Source organism: Delphinapterus leucas, chromosome 7 (genome assembly GCF_059928025.1).
Source record: "Delphinapterus leucas isolate spDelLeu-1000000601 "Yukka" chromosome 7, BTC_Dleu_Yukka2, whole genome shotgun sequence".
NCBI lineage: Eukaryota > Metazoa > Chordata > Mammalia > Artiodactyla > Monodontidae > Delphinapterus > Delphinapterus leucas.
This window is the reverse complement of record NC_143135.1, coordinates 43,584,337-43,605,721: the sequence shown is the minus strand read 5'-3', so window position 1 is coordinate 43,605,721 and position 21,385 is coordinate 43,584,337. Positions and strand designations below refer to the sequence as shown.

The following is a 21,385-nucleotide window of genomic DNA, read 5'->3' as shown; positions in this document are numbered from 1 at the left end:
CAGTAGTTGTGGCTTGTGGGCTCTAGAGCGCAGGCTCAGTTGTGGCGCACAGGCTTAGTTGCTCTGCGGCGTGTGGGATCTTCCTGGACCAGGAATCGAACCCATGTCCCCTGCAGTGGCAGGCGGATCCTTAACCACTGCACCACCAGGGAAGTCCCTGCAGATTATTTTTGAGCTAGACTGTAAAAACTATGATAAAAATATAACATGGGTCAGCAAAAAACCCACTTTTTAAAAAGAGAATTCTAAATGTCATTGTGGATTGTAAACCTTGTAAAGTAATCTCCTTTATTCATTAATAATCAAGACTGTAGCGGAATATTTATTCAGATTTAGATTAGTAACATTTGGGGGAAAATGGAGTATTGACATATACTACATATAAGAGATTAAAACAGTTAAGCTGGAGAACAACTATGTACTAAATCTGGTGTTTGAAGATCATTTATTTTTCTGGTGACTAAAAGTTAAGTTATATAATGATCTCCTGAAAATAGGAGAGGAGAAGGTGGCTTTAAATTGTAACATGAGGACTTCCCTGGTGGCACAGTGGTTAAGAATCTGCCTGCCAGTGCAGGGGACACAGGTTTGATCCCTGGTGCAGGAAGATCCCACGTGCCATGGAGCAACTAAGCCCATGTGCCACAACTACTGAGCCTGTGCTCTAGAGCCCGCAAGCCACAAGTACTGAGCCTGCATGCTGCATCTACTGAAGCCTGCATGCCTAGAGCCCATACTCCGCAACAAGAGAAGCCACTGCAATGAGAAGCCCCACGCACAGCAACAAAGAGTAGCCCCCGCTCACCACAACTACAGAAAAGCCCGCGAGCAGCAGCGAAGACCCAATGCAGCCAAATAAATAAAATAAAATAATAAATAAATAAATTGTAACATGAAGAATTTAAGTCAGAAAACAAACATGTAATCCAAAGGGTTTCTGCTGAAATTTCCATAGGATATAGAGAATATTATTTTGAGGAGGAAGAAGTCTTTGATTATGAACAAGGTATTGAATTGTTTAATGAAGGTTGTCAAAAGCAAGTAGGGCTGCTATGTCCCCTTTAGTATTTGTTGTGCATTTTGTAGTTATTTACATTTATTTAGTGTTGTGGTTTTGGTCTGTATTTTGGAACTTTGGGTATGTACTTTTAATATGCTTGATAAATTTGACAGTGGTGTTAATGTTTTATAAGGAAACAAAGCACTTATTTTTAAAAGTCACATTTTGACTTTTGTCATTTTTTAAAGAGATCTATAAGAACTTTTTTATTAGCTTCATTTTTTATTTCTTTATATATGTTTGTAATGTGATAAATTGTGAAAGTTTTAACATGTATAACATATACATCTACCATCTTGATAATTAGAAAAATATTTTCTTTGCCATCTATTAGAAACACATTTAGAATGCATTGCTCATGTGAAATACCTTTTAAAAAATAACCTCCAATTGGGTTTTTATGTTTTTCCAATGGGACAGAAGTGATGGTGAAGGTTCATGTTGTTGATCTAAAGGCAGAATCTGTAGCTGCTCCTATCACTGTTCGAGCTTACTTAAATCAAACAGTTACAGAGTTCAAACAGCTTATTTCAAAGGTAAGTTTTAAAATTGGTCAATGAATATTTTTAAGTACCTGCTGTGTACAAAGCACTATGTGATAGTTACAAGATGTAGGAACCAATATTTACCTCAAGGAGCCAGTATTTATAGCTAGGAGACAACTGTGGTTAGGAGAGAACGATGCTGCATATGGAAGAAACAGATTGACTTAAGCGTGGAGGTAAGGAGTGTGAAGCAAGTGCACATAGCAGTGATATGTGTGCTTGGCTGGATCATTGTAAAGTACGTGCCTGGAAAACAAGTTCACTTTATCTCATGGAGGGTTTTTAAATGTAAACTCAAAAGTTTGGGCCCTGTTTAATGTAAACAGTAGGAAGTAGGTTGGTTGGTTGGTTGTTTTTCTAAGTACAGCAGTGGTATGATGAGAGCTCTGCTATAGCGTGGTAATTCTGGCAACACTAGACTAGTGTTCCCTGTGGACTGAGGGAGGACTCAGGAACATAGATGAGGAGGTTGTTGAAATAATTCAGATGAAGGCATTATGACCAGAAATGAGAGAAGTGGCGATTGTAAGAATGAATGTATAAATAGAATTGGCAGCACTTGTGATTGGTAAACATTGGAGCAAGGCAGGAGCACAGAAGACCTGAGGAGTGTCACTCTTGGGTAACCAGAAAGAGTGGTAGATGAGTAGAAGTAGAAGAGAAAGGTGATGAATCAAATATTAGCCACACTATGTGAGTTAGTGGTAAATAGCATAGGCGCATTCAGAATTTTTGAACTGGAAAAATATGATGATGAAACATTCAGATTTCCTTAGACAAAAAAACTATTCCACTCCACAGAAATGGTTATTATCCTTTCAGGGGTCTTGTACACTATAGAACATTGAGCACACAAACATAGGCAAAATTAACCCCAGGTTAAGATTCCCTTGGTGTGGTCGAAATTGTTCAGAATTCACAAGTCAAGGAACTTCCAGTTTCCATTCATTCATTTTATGGTAGTATTGTCTTTTATCTCATCTGGGGTTTTTTAATGCCTATTTTAACAGGGTTGTTGTGAACATGAACAAAACAAATAAATGCTCTTTTTGTGGAAAAAAAAATGGTAAAGTATTATATAGAAGTTAGTTTTTAATTATTTTTATGTTTGAAAAAAATGACTTCCAACAATTTGCCAAAGTAATAATTGGAGGAAACAAATCATACTGTGAAGTCATAGTTTATGATTAAATTACTTATAAAAAGACAGCATTAGTGTAACTGCTCTGTATTACAGTTTAATCTAGAATATGAGCACTGAGGTAGTACAAAAGAAACACATGCATTTCCTTCCCTGAAGAAGCTGATAATTTTGTTGGGGAAAAATGTGTCTAAGAATAAAGACAGTGAGAAAACAGGATGCCAAGAAATATAGTGTTTAAAGTATAACAAGGATGCCTGAGAATTAGTTATCATTAGCTGTAAAACAAATCATGTTTTATAAAATGTAAATTATTTTTATCTGCTCATTTCATGAGAAATTTATAACACCAAAAATTTAGGACATGGAATTTTAGAAAACTTTAAAATTTACCTACTAATTTAATCTCATTTTACACAGAAGAAAATTGATTTAGTAAAAGTATTAACAACTATTCACAGAATACAGAAGAACTCATCCAAAGTCAAGAAGTTAAACAGGTGTTGGTTTGACATCAGTTCTCAAAGTCAGTTACTCAGTTTCTTTGGAATCAAATCACCTCATTTACTTCATGAGTTTGGGAGAAATAGAACTTTTAGTGAAAAATTGTTACTTTTAAAATAGTTTCAGAGCATACATTTATAAGTGATACTCTGTTTTCCTAATTTACATCATAATTAATGGATGGGACTAATAATTTTTCCCATAGATTCTTTAAAAATTTGTAAACCTCTACTAAGATTATTTTTTCTCTTAATTTTCTTTCTGCTATTTTTTTTTTTTTTTTTTTTTTTTGGCGGTACGCGGGCCCCTCACTGTTGTGGCCCCTCCCGCTGCGGAGCACAGGCTCCGGACGCGCAGGCCCAGTGGCCATGTCTCACGGGCCCAGCCGCTCCGCGGCATGTGGGATCCTCCCGGACCGGGGCACGAACACGTGTCCCCTGCATCGGTAGGCGGGCTCTCAACCACTGCACCACCAGGGAAGCCCCTCTTTCTGCTATTTTTAAGAAGAACTGAGCAGTGTCTCATTTTCCCATATTTCCAAGTCAAGCAGAATTATTCTTGAAAGAGCACTTTTTAATTAAATTACTTTCATTATAGGCCATCTATTTACCTGCTGAAACAATGAGAATAGTGCTGGAACGCTGCTACAATGATTTGCGTCTTCTCACTGTGCCCAGTAAAACCCTGAAAGCTGAAGGGTTTTTTAGAAGTAACAAGGTATGTCTTTTATTTTTTCATGACTATTTTCTATGCTGCCACTCACCATCTGTCTGAAATTTATTTTTGGGTTCTCACATCCTCCCAATAATTACCCTCCTTTTGTAGTCAGGTCACATCTTGCTTCTCTGTCTTCTCAGTCAGTCTTGCTGGCTCTCCTCTTTGCCTTGTTCATGTACCGCCCCTCCTGGAGTGTTTCCCCCTCTTCCTACAGTTTGTTTCAAGCCCAAGATTAGTCCTCCTTCTTTGGTGGAGCCCTCATGACTAGTTCTGGTCACAATGATTATGTTCTCTGAATTTTGTTCATTCTTGAGCTTCTCCCATAAAGCAGTACTTCATGGTGAAAGTCTGAAGCATGCCTAGTGTGGAGAAAATTACTATCTTGGATTCACCCCACATTATTCCCTTTTCCTACTCATTTATCTCTGTAAGAAAAGAGAAAGTTCATGTTGATCTCTTTGTTTTATCTCTTGATAGCATTATGTGTTCCATCATTTATCATTTTTCCTATGTTTTTATTCCTAATGCCTTTGGTTTACTCTGGATAAATTGTATCAAATTTTCCTCATTTGCTGTCTTTTTTATTTATCACCATTTCCAGTCTCATTCATCTTAGGGCAGTTTGGTCTTTTATCATATTTAGCCTCTTTGTTTTTTGTTTTTTTTTTTTTCGGTTTTGTTTTATTAATTCTGATGTGTAATTTTTATTCACCCCTAGTTTCTTCCAGTACTTCTGTGTGGTGTTTGTGTGTAACATTAAAATCGCCAATCCACCCTAATACTGTTTTAGGGTAAGGAGTGGGAGGGATCTAACTTTATTTTTTTCTTTAAATGGTTAGCTGATAGTCCTGATTTATAACATTTATTGAATAATAATCTTTTTATGCAAAATTCAAAATACTACTCATAATTGCCTGATTTATGTATATGCATTTCATTTTTTTAATTTATTGTGGAAAATTTCAAACATATGCAGAAGTGCATGAATAGTGTTATGTACGTATCACCCAGCTTCTATAATTATCAAGTCTTGTTCATGTTCATAGTTATATTTAACTAACTACTTCCCCCAGATTATTTGAAAAACATTCCCAGCATCATATCATTTCATCTACAAGCAATATGAATTTATATTTCTAAAAGATGAGAACTCTTTTTAAAAACATAACCACAATTACATTATTATACCTAAAAAACTAATAGAAATGCCTTAATATCAACCAATACCTAGTCAATATTCAAATTTCCCTGATTATCTTTAAAAAAATTTTTTTAAGTAAGATTTGTTTGTTCAAATCAGGATCTAAATAAAGTCCATAAGCTCTCTCAAGTTTATTTTAATCTAAAGATTTCCTTACATGTTTGTTTCCTTGCAATTAATTTGCTCTAGAATCAAGTCATTTGTCCATTAAATTTTTTATATAACCTGGATTTTGGTGTTGCATTCCCAAGATTTTTTCATACATTTTCCGATAAACAAGATATTTGTTTAGCAGTTTTATGGCTAATTACAAAGACATATGAACATAATATTTATTTTATTTAGTCTCCAAAAACAATGGGCGTGTCCTTTAGAAACATTATCATCTCAACTTTTATAATTTATTGTGCACTGTCTTATATTGATACGATATTATTCTTATAATGAATGAGAATGTCACCAAAATTAATGATGTAATATAACTCTTTGACTTACTGTTCAGGTGTTCGTTGAAAGTTCTGAGACTTTGGATTACCAGATGGCCTTTACAGACTCTCATTTATGGAAACTCCTGGATCGGCATGCAAATACAATCAGATTATTTGTTTTGTTACCTGAACAATCTCCAGGATCTTATTCCAAAAGGACAGCATACCAGAAAGCTGGGGGTGACTCTGGTAATGTGGATGATGACTGTGAAAGAGTCAAAGGACCTGCAGGGGGTCTAAAGTCTGTGGAAGCTATTCTAGAAGAAAGCACTGAAAAACTCAAAAGCTTGTCACTGCAACAGCAGCAGGAGGGAGATAATGGGGACAGCAGCAAAAGTACTGAGACAAGTGACTTTGAAAACATTGAATCACCTCTCAATGAGAGGGACTCTTCAGCCTCAGTGGATAATAGAGAACTTGAACAGCATATTCAGACTTCCGATCCTGAAAATTTTCAGTCTGAAGAACGATCAGATTCAGATGTGAATAATGACAGGAGTACAAGTTCAGTGGACAGTGACATTCTTAGCTCAAGTCATAGCAGTGATACTTTGTGCAATGCAGATAATGCTCAAATCCCTTTGGCTAATGGACTTGACTCTCACAGCATCACGAGTAGTAGAAGAACTAAAGCGAATGAAGGGAAGAAGGAGACATGGGATACAGCAGAAGAAGACTCCGGAACGGACAGTGAATATGATGAGAGTGGCAAGAGTAGGGGAGAAATACAGTACATGTATTTCCAAGCAGAACCCTATGCTGCAGATGAAAGTTCTGGGGAAGGACATAAATGTATGTACTTAGAAAGAAAAAGGCTCCTTGAAACAGCCTTATTTTATCAGTTTATTTAAATTTTTAGTTAAGAATCAGCTAAGAGATGCTTTGTCCTAAGATTACCTGTAGCTTCCTGGGTTATAAGATTATCCTCTCTCTCCTTTGCTTTCAGTTTTGATGCAGTTATAGTAAACGGTGTCCTTAGACCTGTGCATTATGCCTGTGATGGTAATGATGTCACAACTTTTGTGAGATGATTTAAAAAAAAAAGGAAAGAAGGAAAAGAATTAAAAATTTTTTTAAAAGGAAAGAAGTATAACAGTACTAAGTAAAAAAAAAAAAGAATTAGTTGAAATAGTAAATAATATACCCAAAAAAGGCCAGACACTTTAGAAAATTTTATATTCAGTGCCTAGAAAATTTTTTAATTTGTGCATTCCTTCCCTTTCCTCCATCACCTAATCCAAAGTGCACCCTTCCTACACCCCGTAAAAAGTACACAACCAGAAAAGTCAGAGAAAGGAAAGGGCCTTCTTTTGGTTTTTTTTTTTTTTTTTTTTAAGTTTCTTTGAAGGAAGCTTCAGGCAAGATATAAACTAGAAATTCTGAATTATATAATCTCAGAAGTATGGAAGAGATCTGTCAGTTTGGGCATTTGGACAAACAACAAAAACGTATCAACATTGGTGAGATTTAAAATAATAAAAGAATACATAAAATATCAGACTAAAACCAGCCAGAGAATTAGCAGGACAAGCAGGTTCAAGATACAAAATCTTTCTTCAAGTATAAAAGGGAAATAGCTGAAAACCTAAATACTTTGCATTAGTCTGAAAGGCAAATATTAATATTACCCCTTATATTTTTATATTTTAGTTTTCAAAACACTTTTTTGTTCTCACTTGAAGCTTTTCTGAAATTAATAAAGCAAACAATGATATCCTCATTTGACTGATAAGAAAACTGAAACTCATAGAGGGTGAATGACTTTCCCAAAAATACATACATATCTAGTAAATAGTGGAACCATTACTAGAGGTTAAGGCTTCTAACTGAATGCATTTGCTCCTATTACTTTTGGAAGAGAGTCCCACTCTTCATCAATCCATTTATACACCCACACAATTATTATTTCCTGAATACATGCCAGGTGCCAGGCCATATGTATTTGTCAGAAGTAAGGATGACTAAGATGCGGCCTTATGCTTCATTTTGTGGAGAGAAGGTGCACAAACAACACTGTATTAGTTAAATGCTATGATACTTGTAGTCTCAAAATTAGATCTTTTAAAAGGAAGTGGCGGGGCTTCCCTGGTGGCGCAATGGTTGAGAGTCCGCCTGCCGATGCGCGTCCGGAGTCTGTGCTCCGCAACGGGAGAGGCCACAACAGTGAGAGGCCCGCGTACCACAAAAAAAAAAAAAAAAGGAAGTGGCAGAAATCATGAAATCAGTAGTAAAAATACATAAATTTGTGTTTTTAATTAATTAGGTCCAAATAACAATGTAATTATTTGACATCCATACCTATATCTTGCAGAAACTCAAGTGCGAAAATGTGGATTCGTGAGTTAAAATGGAGATAGAGAAGCTCTATTATAGTAATGCTTCATTTAAATTTCTATGGAGTTTTTTTCTTATAACTCTTATTAACATGTTATCTCATTTAGTTCTCAACAGCTGTGTGAAATTGATATTGTTAGACACTTTTCACTGATGAAGAAACTGGCTCAAACAAGTTAAATAATTTGCCTGAGGTCACACAGTTAGTTAGTCACACTGCTGGGATCAGATTCAGGTATTCTGCTTGTAAGCCTAGTACTCATACCTCCACCTCCTCACTGCTACCACTGTTACTTACTTACCTCACGTCATAGTACAGGAAAAATAGCTAGTACCTACTCTGCTTTCTTACCATCCTCAACCCGTCAAGGGCATTGCAGAAATTAAAAGTAGCTTCTCTTTGGAAAAAGGTTAGAAATTTCTTTCAAGGAGTTTGTTTTTGAAAGATGTGCTGAAAATTAGACTGCATGAGAGTTTCAACGGTAGGAAGGATTCAGTGGGAATATTTAGAATCATAGTCTAAAGGGTCCCATTTCCATCTTAGAATGCTTAATGAAATCTTTGCAAAGGAGATTGCTGGCCATTTTAACCTTTTTAGAAATCCATTGTGGGCTAATTTACTAGCATTCATTGAAATAGTATTCAAGATTTTGTATCTTGAACCTGCTTGTCTTGCTAATTCTCTGGCTGGTTTTAGTCTTATATTTTATTTATTCTTTTATTATTTTAAATCTCACCAATGTTGATATGTTTTTGTTGTTGTTTGTCCAAATGCCCAAACTGACAGATCTCTTCCATCCTTCTGAGATTATGTAATTCAGAATTTCTAGTTTATATCTTGCCTGAAGCTTACTTCAAAGAAACTTAAAAAAAAAACTTAAAAAAAAAAACGTGATGAAGAGAAACCATTTTCTACAAATTATTTAGGCTTTCAGAAGCCATACAGAAGGTTTGTTTGGAAAGAAAAAGTGAAAACCCTGGAAAATGCCTTTTCATGTTTAAAAATCTGGCTTAGGGAAAAGGGAGTGGGGATGATAGCCAGCAGCCTAGTGTTTAAGGAGTCTCTAGTAAGACTGCTTCGTCACAGTTCCGCAGGGATCTGAAAGTAGGTGCCTGGGAAACATGGATGATACGTAATAATACAAGTCCTTCAGAGTGATGAAATGGCAAGGTAGAATAGGTAAACAAAGAATTTGATATCTGAAGAGTGGTATACCATGCACCATCTAGACAACTCATTTAGATAATTACCAAACAGCACTTAAAATGATAGTCTTTAAGTGATTCATTATAATCCAGGAATTGTTTCAGGGAGTATAGAACCTGTCTTTGAAAATACTGTCCCAGTGTGACCTAGTTGTAGTCTTCAAGCACTGGGGTATAAACAGGAAGGCCAAAGTAATAAAAATGGTAGTGTATTTGCACTGAAATTTCTTTGTACAATTTTGGCTACCACCTCTTTCAAGAAATACATAAAAGAAAAGAAAGAAAAAAGAAAAGCCTTTGAGGCTATTTTGAGGTTGCACTGTGAAGAGACTGAACTTTTCTGTATGAAGGGGTAGATAGGAAAAATGATATGATGGTATTCTGTAAAACTACAAAATAATTATAGCTCATCAGTTAAGCTAACACTTTGTCACTGCTATGTTAAGCATTTTACATGTATTGACCCAAAAACACATTATGAGATATAAATACTGTTATCTTCATTTAACAATAGAGGTAATTGAAGTACAGAGAACTTAGGTCAAAGTCACAAATCTAATTTGTGAGGAGGAACCAGGACTTCATTCCAGCCAGGCCATGTAACTCTAGAACACTTGGTCCTAATCACCATATTGGACTATATCAATAACCAACAAACATTCATGTCTTCCTATGATACAACATAACTAGGAGTTATGAGAGAAACCAAAATGACAGTGATAGCTTTTATTTGAGTAATGCCTTAGAATTTACTATATTTGTCGAACAACAATCAATGAGACTGGCGTAATAATCCTATGAGAAAACGGAGGCTCAGAAAGATTGGATGACCTACCTACAGCCATTTATCAGACTGAAGTGGCAAAACTGAAATCCAGCCATAGGCTTCTCATTTCTAATCAAGAAATTTTTTCATTACACCCTTCTCTCAAGAAATTTAGTCCCTCTCTGGATAATAGAGTTTTGTTTGCCAAAAGCTAGATTTTAACATTTAGGAGCATTCCTTAAAGCTTAGAAACTGACATTTTAAACAAATTAAAAGAAATGCTGCCTCAAAAGATATATACAGTAAATAAAGTCCATCACCTTATCTATGTTTTCTGCTAATTCATACTTGTCACATTTTCTCTAGTGAACCAGTATTTTATAACCAGGAAAATAGTAAATAGACATTATTTGAAAAATCCATTTAGAAAAATTCATCAACCTGAGTTGGGATGACCTGAGAATGGAAATCAGGAGTGTTTTAGGGTTTTATCCTTAACCTTTCATGTAAATTTCACAGAAAACTGAGGTCTGCCCTAGAGAGAGCCTTAGGGCTGCAAAGAGACCATGGGCCTGAGGCTGCATGGCAGCTCTTGCATTCTGTACTGCTTTGTTACAAGAGAAAGATAAATGAGTGAAGTTTTTGCTCTTTACTAGAATATGAAGACTAGAGTAAATAGAAATATATTCCAGAAGTATCCTCATGAGTGGCTTATAAAATAAAGGACAAAAGATTAAAATAATAAGCATTAGAAAAAAAGCCCATCAAAGATAATACTATTATAATGCCAGCAGAGCTTAAACTGAAGCTTGGAGGAGGTGGGAGTTTCTGACCCATTTAGATATTATTTCTGTTACAGTCCAACCAACCACATGATAAAACAGACATCTTCATATGCTAGTCTTGACATTTTTCTCTAGTAGAAATCCCAGAACTAGATTTACTAACAATTTTTGAGGCGATTTATATATATATATGAAACTATTCTATAAACATATTACCTCATTGAATTTACAGTGAGATATTGTGAGGTAGGTACTGTTATTAGCTCCATTTTTCAAATGACAAAATGCAGGTACAGAGGCTGGTGGCTTGCTCTGTGTCTCACAGCTAGTAAGAAAGCAGAAGAGGTAGGGGTGGGACCCAGCCAGAGCCCACACTACTGCTGTGTAGATCTAGAAATGTATGTATTTGAAGAGAGTTCCTATAAGTTTGGTTTTTAATTCAGCAGCCAAAATAAATAAGCAAATAAGCACTTAAATATCTCAGAACATTTAAAGCTGTCAGATTATCCTTAGCATATGCTCAGTGCCCACATTTTTGTCCATTCAATGTAGTATATTAGCTAAAAGTCAAATAACTGAAAAGGTACTTTTTCCTGCTTACAGTATAATAAAAAGTATATGATCTGCTTTATTTATACTCTAAGAGGTTTCTTTTACATTTTTTTTCTGTTTTTTGTGTATGTGTGTGCTTAGGGTTGATGGTGCATGTTGATAAAAGAATTACTCTGGCTGCTTTCAAACAACATTTAGAGCCCTTTGTTGGAGTTTTGTCCTCTCACTTCAAGGTCTTTCGCGTGTACGCCAGCAATCAAGAGTTTGAGAGCGTCCGGCTGAATGAGACACTTTCATCATTTTCAGATGACAATAAGGTTGATTAAAATAATTCTGAATAATTAGAGTCTGTTTTAAATGATAGATTTGAGAACATCTTGTACTACTTCCAAGTAAGGTGAAATGGATACCCTAAAAGGATAATTTGTCCCTGAGGTTTAGTGGTTATTTGGCTTTTTTGTTGTTGTTTTCTCCATTCATCTAACAAACATTTGTTAAATGTTAACTGTGTGCCAGTTAGTATTCTAGGCACTGGGGAATTGGAGGTAAAAGATATACCTGTTTTCAAACAGCCCAGAATCTAGAGAATTGGGAGAAAAATACTAAACAGTTGAGATGAAAATGGGTACTTTATTCTGCTGAGACCATACATCTAAAAAAAACTGTTTTTAATTTGTAGATTACAATTAGACTGGGGAGAGCACTTAAAAAAGGAGAATACAGAGTTAAAGTGTACCAGCTTCTAGTCAATGAACAAGAGGTAAGTAATATACTTACAAGCAATGTAAGGTAACTTTTGATAGTTATTAAAAACATACAGTGCACAGATTTGATTACTAGACATTTCTTTTTATCTCTCTAAAGAAGGGGATGGCAGACTGTTTTTAGGAAATATTTCAGTTGTACAGGCCATACTGCCTCTGTTGCAACTAAGTTCTGCCAATGTAGTACAGAAGCAGACACAGACAGTACATAAGCCAATGGGGGTGGCTATGTTCCAATAAAATTTCACTTACAAAAACAGGCACCAGATGAATGTGGCCCTCAGGCCATTTTTGTCATCCCCCTGGTCTAAAGTATTGCTACACATGCTGGAAGGGCAAACATTATCTGCTTTTAAAAGGGGGTTTGTTTGTGCTTCTGGGAATGATTGTAAAATGCTACAGAAGGATGGTAGTTGACTACTTTTTGTGTTCAGAGAATCATTTTTAGTATTTAACTAGCATTATATATAGTGTCTCTTTGTGCTCTAAGTGCTTACAAATATTAACCCTTTTAATCCTCATCAATTAACTCTATTATAAAAGTACTGTTATTCTCATTTTATAGATTAAGAAACCGAGGCACAGAGAAGTAACTTGCCCAAGGTCATATAACTTGTAAATGGTGGATTAAGGATCTAAACCAGCTATGTTTTTCGAGGAGTAATAAAATATCTTAGTTCCTGTGATATATAAGATTGTGGTGGATACCCAGAAGAATAAGGCAAAGACACTATTTTTAAGACATTTATAACATCTCAGTGAAGACCTAGACAAATGTGAAAAACAGCAAATAAGGGGATAATGTTTTCATAAAATGCCTTCATTTGTTCAACAAATATTTTATTAGGCATCAGTCATATCTCACATGTGATCCATTACACTCATTTTGACTTACATCTTTCTTCTGAATTTGGGGTTTGTGAATACTGTATCTCTTTTGAGACAGTCAGTGAAGGTATTTGGAGAATTAGTATTCATTTCTCTCATTTTACTGTATAAAGGTGATTCTTTTTACTTTCAAAATTATGGTCATTTTATTACAAGAAGAGAAATATGAATGTATTGAATCATATTTAATCTCCACAATGACTCTGGCTCCGGTTTAAAGATGAGAAAACTGAGGCACAGAAATGTTAAGTAAGCTTGCTCAAGATAGCAGAGCTTTAGTAAGTAGTGGAGCCAAGATTTAAACCTAGGAAGATAAACTCCTAAACCCAGTCCAGTAATTGTCACACTATAAAGTGCAAATAAAATGTCTTGTTGATCCTTATTTTAATGTGTAATTCAGGGTCTAATTGTTTATGTTTATATTCCTAGCCGTGCAAGTTTCTGCTAGATGCTGTGTTTGCTAAAGGAATGACTGTACGGCAATCAAAAGAGGAGTTAATTCCTCAGCTCAGGGAGCAGTGTGGTTTAGAGCTCAGTATTGACAGGTAAAGTAAAATTACAGTGTCATCAGCAATTTGAAGAAAGACAGTGTGGTTGATTGATATGGATTGGTATAATTTTCTAAAACTAGAAGAATTTTAAATTCCTGTACCATTCAGAATTTTAGTACTGCAGATTAATAGAACTAAGCAAAAGTATTAGCATTTGTTTGAACTTCCTCTGTAGGATACTAAATTTGATGTCTTGAGAGCTTTTCATTATATTTTCCCAAAATTTTAATGAATAACCATTTGACTTTTGTGTTTGAACATAGTTCATTTTTCTTTGATGTGTCAGATTCATGTCATTTTTTTTCAAGTTAAGAATTTCAAAGTATAATAGTTCAAAATGTCTTATCACATTTGTAGGTTTCGTCTAAGGAAAAAAACATGGAAGAATCCTGGCACTGTCTTTTTGGATTATCATATTTATGAAGAAGATATTAATATTTCCAGCAACTGGGAGGTTTTCCTTGAAGTTCTTGATGGTATTATCAATATTTTTGTGGAGAAATATCAGGAATTCTCTAGAAATAATCGAAGTTACCATTTTTTCAAATAATGAGTTTCTTCTGTCTCTTCTCTGGGCACCATTTGCCTTTTAAATATTTCTTCTTTTCTCTAATTTTAAGAATATGAATTCTTCCTTTCAGGGAAGTTGCAATTTCAAAGTTGTATTTTTAGTACCTTTTACAGAAAGTAAAAGTTTCTTAGCCATGTTTGTTATTTAGTCTCTTTTTCAATGTTTGAATTCAATTGAAAATTGAATTGAATTCAATTTCAATGTTTGAATTCTGATTAAGTGACAAGTTAAGTGGGGAGACAAGGAATAACCAGGACGCCATCTACCATGGCGTCCACAAGTCACAAGTGGAATTGTGACTTGTTTTGAGGCTGTGGTATTAATGATTTTTCAGAGATTTTGAGAACAGTGACAATATTAGTTTTCTAGGCTGGTACAAAGTACTACAAACTGGGTGGCTTAAACAACAGAAATTTATTTTCTCACAGTTTCGGAGGCTAGAAGTCTGAGATCAAGGTGTTGTCAGGGTTGGTTCCTTCTGTGGGCTGTGAGGGAGAATTTGCTCCATGCCTCTCTCCTAGCTTCTGGTGGTTTGTTGACAGTCTTTGGTGTTCCTTGGCTTATAGATGCATCCTCCTGATCTCTGCCTTCATCTTCACATCATGTTCTCTGTGCGGGCTTTCCTATCTGTGTCCTGATTTCCCATATTATAAGGACCCTAGTCATATTGGATTAGTACCCACTTTAATGACCTCATTTTAACTTGATTACCATTGTAATGACCCTATTTCCAAATAAGATCACATTCTGAGGTACTGAAGTTCAGGACTTCAACATGTCTTTTGGTGGGGGACATATTTCAACCCATAACAGTGTAACAGTGACCTAGAAGAGCAGTTCTGTTTGTCACACCTCCTGGTTTTAATTATCAACATTGGTACATTTTAATCTAATGTTTTTTGGAAGAGTTAGTGGGGGAAAAGTTGGCTTTTGGGAGATATCAAGGGAAACAACTAGTTCTATATTCTTTTGTGACTTTGCTGTTGCTTAGAAAGTTTTTGATTTTCCTTTTCTTTTTCCATAGAAATTAAAATATCATAAGTTCTGGATATTTTTATGTAAGATTATGATAGCTTTCAGAGGGTTCAATAATACTAACACCTCACCTATTTCAGGTCTAATTTGGTTTAAATTTCAATGTTTGAATTCTGATTAAGTGACAAGTTAAGTGGGGAGACAAGGAGTAACCAGGACGCCATCTACCATGATTTGTAAGCAAGTGCTCCAGATTGTAATTCCTTCTCTGAGTATCTGGGGCCTGAGAGAGTAATCACTGTTTCTGGGTAGGCCAAGAAGAGATGAAGGACATAGACGTCACCCTTGTTAGGACAGAGTATATATTAGCAGAGATGGATTAGCCAGAACATGTCTCTGGATAGTAGGTCCTTACATCAGTATCATTTCAGTATATATTTTAGCATCGAAATACTTGAGTAAGATATGTCATGTGATTAAATCTAAGAAACATTTATTGACCTGTAATTTACCAGACATTGCTGACCCTTGGTGCTATAAAAATGAATAAATTAGACCAGTGATTGCCCCCCAGATGCACAGTGTATGGGAGAGCCAGAACTACAAACCTGTAATTCCAAAATGATAGGCGTTAAGGACCAAATCAGTACAGCTGGCTCTTGTGTACCTCAAAGAGAAAGGTGACAGCTGAGCTGGGTTTTGAAGAATCAGTAAGTTTGGGAGTAAATGAAAAGAGAAGGATTAATAGCTTGAGTGAAAAAAGAAGATAAACTTAAAGCTATTTGATTATGATTTTAGATTGTGGGGTAGAAGCCAACAGAGGAACAAAGATCATAGATGCAAAGAAGAGAGTAATTGGTCGAGCAGTGTCCAGCAGGAGTCACGAGGGAGTGGAATTAGGAGTACTGGTGGAAGGAGAGCTTGCAGGGGTTAGCGATTATCTTCTGAGACTTGGGGGAAGAGAATAAATATTTTATTCTCAAAAAATCCTTGCGATAATCGGTTTCTTTTATGCCCACTTTTTCTTTTTTATATTTATTTATTTATTTGGCTGCGCCGGGTCTTAGTTGCAGTGTGCAGGATCTTTAGTTGTGGCATGTGGGATCTAGTTCCCTGACTAGGGATTGAACCCGGGCCCCCTTCTTTGGGAGCACAGAGTCTCAACCGCTGGACCACCAGGGAGGTCCCCATGCCCACTTTTTAAGAATAACACTTGAAGTAAATCTTTTTGTTTAGTCAGGCAGTACAAGAAAAGGCAAATTGTGAATCATTAGAGTAAATAGAATGATGGCCTAATCTTGCATATTAGGGGCAGAGAAGATGAAATCCATGTCACAACTTGCAGTTTTGTCAAGACGATGGAGGCCTTCAGAGATGAAGTTGGATCCCTTCCAGGAGGTTGTGTTGGAAAGCAGTAGTGTTGATGAGTTGCGAGAGAAGGTAAGTTCATTTTAAAGAAAATGAACTAACATACATTTTTCTCTGTGGTGCATAAGAGACACCCTAGGAAGTTAGTGCCAGACACTGATGCAGCAACCTCTCTTTCTTTGTCTCTGTCACACATTGTGCCTCACTACTCTTGTTTCTTAGGGCTGCTGATGCTTTGAAAAATTACCTTGGCTTCTGGCCATCCAGAAGTGAACCACCACTTTCTGTTACTTGGACCAACTTTGCCTTAAGTAGTTAGGATTAGTTAGAGGCACTAGAGTAAATTGCTGTATATGCTTAAAATCCAAATGAGGTAGAATCGAGTAGAGAACCCAGATGAAGATGTCTTCTGCATTTTTCATTTTAAAGGTGGGAATTCTAAGGGTCTCTAGAGAAAGGATGAATTATTCATAAGTGGTACTAGGACGGTTGGCAGTTTGGGGAAAAATTTATTTCCATATTTCACACCAAACACAAAAATAAATTCTAAATAAGTTAAATTTATATTTTAAAATATAATAAAATGATAAATGTTCTAGGTGAAAATATTGAGAATATTTTTATAATCCCAGAGAGGGAAAAATATTTGTAAGTATAATACCAAAAGCCAATAAAGAAAAGATAGACAACATAAAAGTTTAAATCTTCTGCACAGTACCCCCCAACCGCCAAAAAAATATTTTTAAAGCAACCCATAAAACTAAAAAACAATGGAAAAATATTCAAAACATATGTGAAACATGTCCAAATTTAAAAGGAGCTACAAATTAATAATCTGGACAATCTAATTTTAAAATAAGCAAAGAACATGAATAGGCAATTCATAGAAGAAATACAAGTTAAAATAATAACAGCACTTTTTACCTCTTAAATTGGTGAAGATTTAGAATATAAAAAAATACCTAGAGTCATCATGGTTTGGGGAAAATGCAATATCATACACCTTTGATAAGTGGTTAAATTGTTACATTTTTTTCAGGGTTCAGCTTGGCATTGTTTATCAACATTTCAGATGTGCAGTTCTACATCTAAGAAATATTTGCAGAAATATGCAAAGAGATATTTATGGAGATACATATTATAGCATTGTAACTGGGAAAACCTAAAAACATGCTCAGTGTCCATCAATAGGAAATACAATGGTATATTTTTCAACTGTTGAAGAGAATGAGGTTACTCGGTATCCTATTCTTATATAGAGACTATATAAAGTTATTATATAGATATATAAAACTGTTTATGAAATGTATTTATAAATGTGTGTATGTAGTTTATATATGCATAGGAAAGGTCTGAAAGGAATATACTAAATTGATATTTCTGAGACATGGTGTTTGCAGGTAGACAGAGGAGAGAATTCCACTTCCTGCTTTTTAAAAAATTTTTATCAAACGTTACTTCTTTGAACAAAAAATCAAGCTATGTCTGTGCTTATGAGGTTAAAGGAAAATAACTTCTCAGCAAATTTACTTTTTAGATGAACTCATGTAAAATGTTTCCTTTTACAGCTTTGTGAAATCAGTGGAATTCCTTTAGAAGATATTGAATTTGCCAAGGTAAGGCCCTGAGAATGTTTAAATCTGGGTACTAGGGCTCAATAAGCATGGCTAATGGTGTCATTTATTCATTCATTCTTTTCTCCTTAGGGTAGAGGAACTTTTCCCTGTGATATTTCTGTCCTTGATATTCATCAGGATTTGGACTGGAATCCTAAAGTTTCTACCCTGAATGTCTGGCCTCTTTATATCTGTGATGATGGTGCAGTCATATTTTATAGGTAACATTCACAATGTTTTGGTCATTTCTAGTGATACCACATTTTTGTTGTGCATCTTGTTTTTCATAAATAGCTTTACAATTGTTATGATATAGAGCAGCCCTGACCAGTGCAAGCCATTTATTACATTCTGAAATTTCTAGTAGCCACATTTTAAAAAGTAGAACGGTGAAACTATTTTAATAAAGTATTTCTAACCCAGTACATCCAAAATATTATCATTACAACATGTAAACAATATAAAAATCATTTACAAGATATTTTACATTATTTTTCGTATAGTAAGTCTCCGAAATATTGTGTATTTATTATACTTGCCTCCCATGTCAATTTGGAGCAGACATATCTCAACAGGCACACATGGCTAGTGGCTACCAGATCAGACATTACAGATATAGAGGGAAAAGAATAGTCATTGGAGGCTGGCAGATATGTGTTCAGATTTAGCGTTGTTATTTACCTAGGTCCTCATCTGTAAAATGGCAACAGTGATTTCAACCTTGCAGGATTTTAGGAGAATTAGGAACTATTGCATTTAAAAAAACTGGCCTAGTGCCTGTTATAAATAGATGTTCAATAAATGATAGCCATTATTATACTAATAGTAACATGGAAATTATTCTTTGCCATTTTTCGAAGTGAGTGCCATGTTAATATAATAAACACATTAGAAATCTAGGATATCTTAATATATGAGGTTATTTAACTTCAGTGGTGATAATCAGATTTCATTTTCTCACTGAGGAGCTTTAGAGCATTTAAGCATAAATTAAAGGAGACAGATGGCTCTACTGGTCTAATATGTCATTAATATTTTAAACGTAGGGATAAAACAGAAGAATTAATGGAGTTGACAGATGAGCAAAGAAATGAACTGATGAAAAAAGAAAGCAGTCGACTCCAGAAGACGGGACATCGTGTAACGTACTCACCTCGGAAAGAAAAAGCACTAAAAATATATCTGGATGGAGCACCAAATAAAGATCTGACTCAAGACTGACTCTGCTAGTGTAGCATTTTCCCTGGGGGATTTTGGTTTTAATTAGACGGTTCACTGCTACTGTGTAGTGTGCCATTATAGCCGGACGTGGTTAGGGGTAACCCAGTGATACCAGCACTGATTGGACTGCCCTTCACCAATCAGAAGCTCAGTGCCCAATGGGCCACTGTTTTGACTTGGAATCATGTTGTGCACTATAGTCAAATGTACTGTAAAGTGAAAAGGGATGTGCAAAAAAATAAAAACAAAAAGCAAAACCTGCTACTAGAAAAGGGGAAAGGGGAATGAGTAAACTTCTTTTCTTGCAGACAGATGTGCACATAGCCGCTAGTCAAACCAGCCTCAAACACGATGCTCATAGCTTAATAATAAAAGCTGTGCAAAGGCCATGAATGAATGAATTTCTGTTTATTTCACTGATACACACATTACCTCATTGACAATTCGGAAGTAAATGCAACGTGTGTTGACTCTTGGAAAGCAGCCAAAATAGGAGCAGAAGAAAGAAATTCTTAGAACCAGCCGTAACCCAGTAAAGAAAGAATCGTGAAGTTGTGTTTTTATTTTGTTTTCTTTTTTTCGAAGTATTAAGAACATTATTCTAGATCATCAAAACGTTTCCTTAGACCACTCCCAGCAGGTGGCAGCTCAGAATTGCTGCAATACTGTAATTATAACTGATTGTACGTTAAGTTATGGATGTAGAGAATTCATTTCACTCATTCATTCAGCATGTAAATAAAATTGATCCTATTGAGTTATCATAATTGCAGTTCAGCTATTTCCCATGGTTATTCATTTCACATATCATTCATGATGTACATTTGTGTACATTGAGAAGTATAGCAGTTTATGTAAATGTAACCCTCAGTGGGGTTCCTCAGTGCTGGGTCCCATACGATTGTATTTGCCCTTGTTAATGAGGTTTTTCTGTTCAGCGGCTTCGATTTTTTCCTTTTTTACATTTATTTTTGAAGATTTACTCCAAGTTTGAATCTTCTAAAACCCTTTTAAATCCCACTTTAATTTTTGGGGTTGATACATAGTTACATGTAGTTTAACTTTGGGGAAACAACATCGTTTTGAATAAACTTGCTAGTAAGTCAGGTCATGACACAGGCTAATGCAGTCAACATGATTTCATTGCAAAGCCTATTCGAATCGGCAAGTTTTTGCTCTGCTAAATGCAACTATTCAAAACGTAATTCTACGTAAATTTTGAAAATGCCATCTAATTTATAAAAAAATCAATAAAAAGGTTTTGGTAAAATTTTTTCATGCCAGATGCTGTTTACAACAATGAACATGCCAATAAAACATTTGTTCATTCTGTTGTGTTATTTTGGTCATTAAACTTTTGTGGATGAAGAATCCGGGTTCAGAAGAGATTTGTTTTCTTTAAATACCACATTTTGTAATGTATATTGAATAATTATCCATCTCTGGTAACGTATGTTTACAGTAAAGTTCTCATAAGAGAGATGAAAATATGTTAATATTTAACTTTGGAGGATCCTGTCGATATTTCAGAGTCGAAATTTTACCCTTTTTTTCCTTTTAAGAAAAAATTAGAAAATAGTGTTAGCAAATGTTGGTTACAGTTTGAATATAATGATTGAGTGTTCCATAATATCTTAAAAGTCCCTACGAGGGGAAAAAAAATCTTTTCTAAGACATTTTTCTCACTAATTTTTATTCCCTATAAACTCTGTAGCATTCTGCTAAATTTGATGGCGGTAGTGTTCTGGGTTTGCATTAGTGGAATTGGTGGTGTTCTCAGAGGAAAACTTGAAGCATTTGTGATGAGTTGTTTTTTCAGATCATTTCGATTTTCTGATGTAACATGACAGCTCTTTGGTTCTGATGCAGGCCAGCTTCCTTGGGATATAGGGGTCAGTAAATGTGCTTTCTGCTTTCAAGGACTGACTGTGGAGCAGAGGAGGCAGATTTGTAAGTAAAATGGGTTTGGGGCCGTGTTTGGTTTGGTTTAGTGTCCCTATAAGAGGAAATGGTAGAATCTTCATACCTGCTCCTCATTCTGTGCCTTCTGCCCTTTTTATTGTTTGTTTCGTGTTTGCTGTTTCTAATTGCAGGCATATTACAAATACCAAGGGTAAAGAAAATATATATTT

At 35.3% G+C, this 21,385-nt stretch overlaps 1 protein-coding gene across 3 annotated transcripts in view; it reads left to right on the top strand.

Annotated features, from left to right (window-relative positions):
* Positions 1 to 20,580, top strand: part of USP47 (ubiquitin specific peptidase 47) — a 121,759-nt gene extending 101,179 nt beyond the window's left edge. For all 3 annotated transcript variants that reach the window (XM_089915155.1, XM_022555761.3, XM_022555760.3), the window contains 11 exons: positions 1,481 to 1,596; positions 3,848 to 3,967; positions 5,671 to 6,448; positions 11,441 to 11,616; positions 11,979 to 12,059; positions 13,381 to 13,496; positions 13,860 to 13,978; positions 16,358 to 16,488; positions 17,985 to 18,032; positions 18,123 to 18,253; positions 19,079 to 20,580. In XM_089915155.1, coding sequence (XP_089771281.1) covers positions 1,481 to 1,596; positions 3,848 to 3,967; positions 5,671 to 6,448; positions 11,441 to 11,616; positions 11,979 to 12,059; positions 13,381 to 13,496; positions 13,860 to 13,978; positions 16,358 to 16,488; positions 17,985 to 18,032; positions 18,123 to 18,253; positions 19,079 to 19,253 — 1,991 coding nt within the window. In that variant the 3' untranslated portion in view covers positions 19,254 to 20,580. The remainder of the gene's footprint in view (positions 1 to 1,480; positions 1,597 to 3,847; positions 3,968 to 5,670; positions 6,449 to 11,440; positions 11,617 to 11,978; positions 12,060 to 13,380; positions 13,497 to 13,859; positions 13,979 to 16,357; positions 16,489 to 17,984; positions 18,033 to 18,122; positions 18,254 to 19,078) is intronic.
* The last annotated feature ends 805 nt before the right edge of the window (positions 20,581 to 21,385 follow it).